The 6,000-nt window shown below is 42.9% G+C and overlaps 1 protein-coding gene across 4 annotated transcripts in view; it reads left to right on the top strand.

The window, feature by feature from the left end:
* Positions 1–491: 491 nt before the first annotated feature.
* LOC148898164 (neural-cadherin-like) overlaps positions 492–6,000 on the top strand; it is a 178,172-nt gene continuing 172,663 nt past the window's right edge. For all 4 annotated transcript variants that reach the window (XM_088997196.1, XM_088997193.1, XM_088997194.1 and 1 more), the window contains exon 1: positions 492–1,684. In XM_088997196.1, the coding sequence (XP_088853322.1) occupies positions 691–1,684 (994 nt within the window). In that variant the 5' untranslated portion in view covers positions 492–690. The remainder of the gene's footprint in view (positions 1,685–6,000) is intronic.

The raw sequence follows: 6,000 nt of genomic DNA, 5'->3' as shown, positions 1-6,000 counted from the left end.
ATTTTTTCTCTTGTAAAAGTTGTAGTATGGGATGCATTATTTGAAATGATGAAAAATGTATCAAATACAGGGGAAACGTATATGTTGACAGGCATGGCATTTAATAGAGACTATTCAAAAGCAAGGAGCAGCGGGCCAATTTAGGGCAATGTTGAAAGTCCAGACAGCTCTTTACAAGAACATATGTGTTTGCTCGGTTTGTTCATCCGTGACAGGCTGAGTGATTTTACCCTCTGTCGAGAACATTTTAATCTCAGGGCGGATTTGTGACACAAGTGCATGGCGAGGCTTTTTTTAAACTACTTGTGCACTGGCAAATAGAAGGGAGCTGCTGACCATCATGCAGGGTGGGGCACGCAGGGGAATAGCTGCCCCCCCGCCCCCGTCACTCCAGCAGCGCGCCCCCCTGCTAATGTTCAGCCCCTCCCTCTGCTTGGCGCTGACCGGCGTTGTGGGTTCTGAAAGCTCTATCTGAGCACAGCCGACAGCCTGCAGCGCTGTGGACAGTCTGAACAACGCCGTGCTGCGTGTGGTCAACACGCGAACGCCTCAGGATGCAAAAGCTTTAACTTCAAGGTTTCTCCAAGAAGGATTATACTTAAATATGAGGGCGAATCTTTTTTTCTCGTCTTAATTTTCCGTCCACCCCTGAAGCTCTCGGAGGCAGCTTTTATGTAACTTGCCACCAAGATGATTTGGGCTGTTTTTGTTCTCTTGCGTTGCCTTTTGACGCCAGCGGCTGGAAACGAAACATCGGAACGTCTGCCTTTCTTCTACGGCCATATTTTTGAGAACTCACCCGCGGCTTCGAAAGTGAACGGACTGAGCATCCCAGTGAAGCGCATCGGCGCGCAAAAATTGTGCCCGGTGCCGGGAATGCACCTTATAGTATTCGGCGACGGCAGCGAGGATTTCCACGCTTTCGCCCATCACAAGCGGGGGAATATATTGTTAAAAACTTCCAGCGTCCTGGATCGGGAGCTGCGCTCAGAATACCTACTGAGAATCGCGTTGTGCTGCCACACCTGCGCGAAAGATTCCGTGCTTGTCCTTGTCGCTTCGGTAAAAGTAAACGTTTTGGACACGAACGATAACGAGCCGACTTTTTGTCAACCGAAAGCCGTGCACATAACTTTAGACGACACCACTGCTATTCGAAGTGTTGTTTACAGGGTGAAAGCTGTTGATGCAGACAGTGGCAAGAATGCAGACTTGACCTACACTTCACTGCCCCAAAATGGCTCTTTTTATGCCGTCCCCAAGACTGGCGAAGTTTTGCTGCTCGACTCCATTCTGGGGCTCCAGTACGAAGTCCAAGTCTCGATTTTTGCCACAGATCACGGATGGCCTGCGTTGAGCAGCAAATACGTGGTGATCACATTTTCCCCGCGCAAGTGGTTACAGAATGCGGGTCGAGAGAGGCCCCGGCGCACGCCGAGAGCTTCACTTCACCCAGTGGCTTTCGTCTCCCTCAACGTGTCTGAAGATGCCAACATCGGCTCAGTCATCACGAGCCTGAGTCCCAACAGGTTCCTATCGGCCAGCTTTGATCTCATCTATCCGGATTCACAAAGCTCCCCTGTGTCTGTGGGTCGGGACAGTGGAGATATCACCATCACCAGAAGGCTGGATAGGGAATCAGAACCCTTTGTGGAGCTCACTGTTAAGATCCAGGACAAACGAGGTATGCAAATATTGCACGACAGTGTTACTAATGCCCACTTTTCATGCATCGCGCACCCCGTCTCTCTCTTTCTGCTGTTGTAGTATATGATTACTTGTCTAAGTTGTCTTGCTGTTCGGTGCCATATTATATGCTCACAAAAAACAGTTACAGCAGTAAGGTTTCATTCCACATGTGTGTCTTCAACTATAACTTGTTTGCTTCAGCCGAGGGCAGCCATGTCTCTGATTAGTGTAATAATTTTTCATAATGTAATATTTTTTTGCAATACATTGAGGTCTACCCATTCAGGGTCATCTTTTCAAATCAAATCCAAATTTTATTTGCATATGTCTGGCACGTTTCATGTATTAAAAATGCAATATGATGTGCTTCAGAGATAACGTCACCGCTGTCAAAGTCAAGGCCCGGGGACCAGATCTGACCCGCTACGTCATTTTATTCATTTTATATTGTTGTGCGTTGTGTACGTAATATGTGGTGCAAATGATACATTCTTATGGTTTCCCCAAATTCATAACCTCCTTCGAGAGGAAACTGTAACTATAATGTGGCCCTTGGCAAAATGTTTGACAACCCTAGATAACATCACCATAGGACATGCTTTCAACAAATAACAGAAACTTACCACTCTGATCTCCACTTGTCAATACAAAACCCGCTTTTCACGTTCTCTTATTTTTTGCATGGGTTTTCTATGCTTGCTTCCTCTTATAACACATAAACATGTATAACGTAACGTAAACACTTTAGAAAAAAACACATTAGTCCAAACTATGGTGAATAATATGTTATTATTAATAATTTAGATTAAAATCTCTGTGAAGACATACATCACGGTCATGATGCCCCACAATCATTATCAACAATATTTTAATAAGCCAGCAAACACATACATAAAATGCAACCCTCATTACTGATATTTCCATTTTCAAATGATCCCTTTGACAACATTTGTAATCATAATGTCTTAGGCAGAATAGGATTAGGAATACTGATGAAATACCGGTGGAAGTGGGGCATTCAGGCCAGTCGTTAGTCAGGACAATAGGAACAATCAGTGGAGTGGCAGGGAGTAGTCCTCTGCTCCCCCCCCAGGGACCAATCATAGCAGAGTCCGGCACCGCCATGTCTGGACAATAGGGATATATATATATATATATATATATATATATATATATATATATATATATATATATATATAGGGCCTAAACCAGGGGTGGGCAAACGCATTGGGTTCTAAAATTTGACAGAGGGGCCGGGCCAGGAGCATTTGGAGGGAGTGTTTGGGCCGGAAATACTCCGATCAAGTTATGTCCATAATTTATAAAATCACTTCAAATGACTTTGACTGAGCGTATTTTACAAAGATTCCACAGCATATAGCTATAGTTTACGTTTTAAGACTTGCGCTGAATATATGAAGTCTTGTTTTCGAGTTGATGACGATCCCCATGTGACGTCACGTTTGGACCGCCCCTGACCGAGAAAGCGACATACAATGCATTTTGGGTACTTTGTTTGGTCTGAAAACTTCGTGTTGGTCCGTGTTGATGGTGAAATTAGAAGGAAAACACATAAATAACGCCATGGTGAATCGTTGTGTGTTGCACCAAGACAACTACAGTAAAGTCTCGTTATATCGATATCGGATATATCGATAGTCCCGGTTATATCGATACTATTTCTATGCACGCACGGAGAAAATTACATGCAAACAGGGTCGGATATATCGATAGTCCCGGTTATATCGATATTTTTTCGGACTCCCTTGAATATCGATATAACGAGACTTTACTGTATTTGATATTCGCTGACACAAATTCCCAGCTGACAAATCAGCCCATTTCCAACGGCGCTTGGGCGCCATCTTCTGCTTTTTCTGGGTGCTACATTGCTGTCATTGACGGCTCGAATTGATATGGGAGGACTCCTAGAATCAATTGCAAACATTTATGCTTTCCTCTTCAGAAGAACAAGAACAAGAAAACATCTTCTCCGAATCTGAAGCCATTGTTTTGATTCTCGAGCAAGGCAAGACGTCTTGGCGTGACGTCACGAACAGAGGGGTGGGACCTTCTGAAACTGACCATTTCCGGATTCATTTTGAAGTCATTTTTATTGGTGTTTTTCATTTAACTAAAAATATCAGCCTGCCTGATTTGGGTATTTTAGATGCTATAAAACGTTTTTCTGATGTCAGTGGGAAACAAAAACAAAAAATGGTGCCGGTTGTCCTTTAAATGTAGTATGTACAAACCTCATAGCACAGTAAGAACACTACAACCCAATTTATTAACTGTCTTTCAAATGTGAAAAATATCCCTGATCAGTTAATAAATTTGTCTCAAGGAATATGCAAGATATGGCATTTACAGACTATTTCGCAGATACTTGGAGGAGGAAATGGAAATAGATTAAAATAACATATGCACTGTGATTTATCAAGATTGCGTCTGTTTTTAAGTTTCCATCGAAGGGGCAAAGTTAAAGAAATCAACATTTATTGAAAAATGGAATCACTTTCAACATTCAAAACATATTACACAACGAAATATTCAAGCTCAATAATACCTACTTGTGTTAAATTCCGCCAAATCATAGATGGTTTGTCCTGACTGCGCGCTCAACAAACTCCTCACTGACGCTCTCGCCTTCACGCGCTAACAATACACGTGTACCGTCGCCGAGCACACAAACATAGACTACCTGCAGTTGAAATTTGCATACTCGGCTCGGCAGCCAATCAGAAGCCTGCTTCTTTCTTCCGGACTTTCGCAAGCGTTACAAAGTCGTGCAATTGCATGTCATTTTCCAAAATAGATGCACAGAACCTCAAACTAGAAGAAAGATTCAAAAGAAGCTAACAACATATGTGACGCTACAAAATGTAAATTTACATTAAACCGTGACTGTAAAGTGTACGTGAGACTTATGAAAGGGGCTTAGTGGCTCGTAGGAATCAATGCAAACGTTGCATTGTGCACCACCGTGACAATCGACTACTGTAGCAAAATTTACAGCCATGCGCATTTGCCGTAAATTAAGCAAGGTAGCATTTGTAGTTGGTGCATTCTTGATTTTAAAAAAAACTTTATACTTTGTGACAATGTTTCTTAATGGGATTGGTCTCATTTTGCTTCAAGTTGGGAAAAATGGGGCAGGCAACTTTTCAGTTATCTGCCCTGTTGTTCGCTAGCTTTTTGTCATGAGTAATAGACACTGTTTGTACTATAATTTGGGCAAGTTCGGCGGGCCGGATTGAAAAGCCTAACGGGCCGTATGTGGCCCGCGGGCCGTAGTTTGCCCATGTCTGGCCTAAACTATCAGTAAGACTTTAGTTTGCTGACAAAGTTTCTTGGATAAGAAGCGAAACGTCCGACACCTTCAAAGAAGTACAGATGACTGCTGAAGAAACCTTTTCATCGATGGACCACTCCTGTACGACTGAGACCTTACATATATGTCTTAACGCTGGTAAACTATTTTTATAATGAGCTACTTTTGTAATCGTTCCGAGCTCAATGGTGCCCCGGGACAGCATTTGCTGACTGTGTTGTGGCATTGGTCCTTTCTAACTACTTTTAATATACTCGAGTTGCTGAAATTAAAGTGTTTACAGAATGAGTGTATTTAATGAGGTTGAAAATCTGTGCGTTCTTACACCTGCACACACACAAAAACACACTCACTACACACAGTTACAGCCATTTATTGATTAAGATGACAGATTACAGATATTTGGAGTCTTAAACAGGAAATTTCTAAAACACTGTGGAGTTTTCCCTCTTACTTCTCTAAGAAATGTAAGAATTTCAGTAGCTTGAGACTCTCTTCTGCAAATACATTTATTTTCGACATCCTTTATTTTTCTACACTGCACATGTTTTCAAATGTTACTTTTGAATGACTGGTGACCAGTACAGGGTGTCATGGCACCTTGACCAAAGTCAGCTGGGATAGGCCGTGGCTCCTCCCATGACACGAATGAGGAAAACAGACATGCTGGATGGATGGATAGATGCATTTTAGTTTCATCGATTGCGCTGATTGAAACAGTACAAACAATTTTTGAGGAGAAGGGCAAAATATATCCATCCATCCATCCATTTTACGGACCGCTTAATCCTCATTGGGGTCGCGGGGGGTGCTGGAGCCAATCCCAGCTCCAGTTTTTGGGCACGAGGCGGGGACACCCTGAATTGGTTGCCAGCCAATCGCAGGGCACACAAAGAGAAACAACAGTCACTCTCACACTTACACATAGGGACAATTTGAAGTCTTCAATCTGCCTGCCATGCATGTTTTTGGAATGT

The sequence above is a fragment of the Hippocampus bargibanti genome, linkage group LG05 (assembly GCF_051943395.1).
Source record: "Hippocampus bargibanti isolate YZ-2025 linkage group LG05, ASM5194339v1, whole genome shotgun sequence".
NCBI classification, from domain to species: Eukaryota; Metazoa; Chordata; class Actinopteri; order Syngnathiformes; family Syngnathidae; genus Hippocampus; species Hippocampus bargibanti.
The sequence above is the reverse complement of the archived record's forward strand: the minus strand, read 5'-3'. Positions and strand labels throughout refer to the sequence as shown.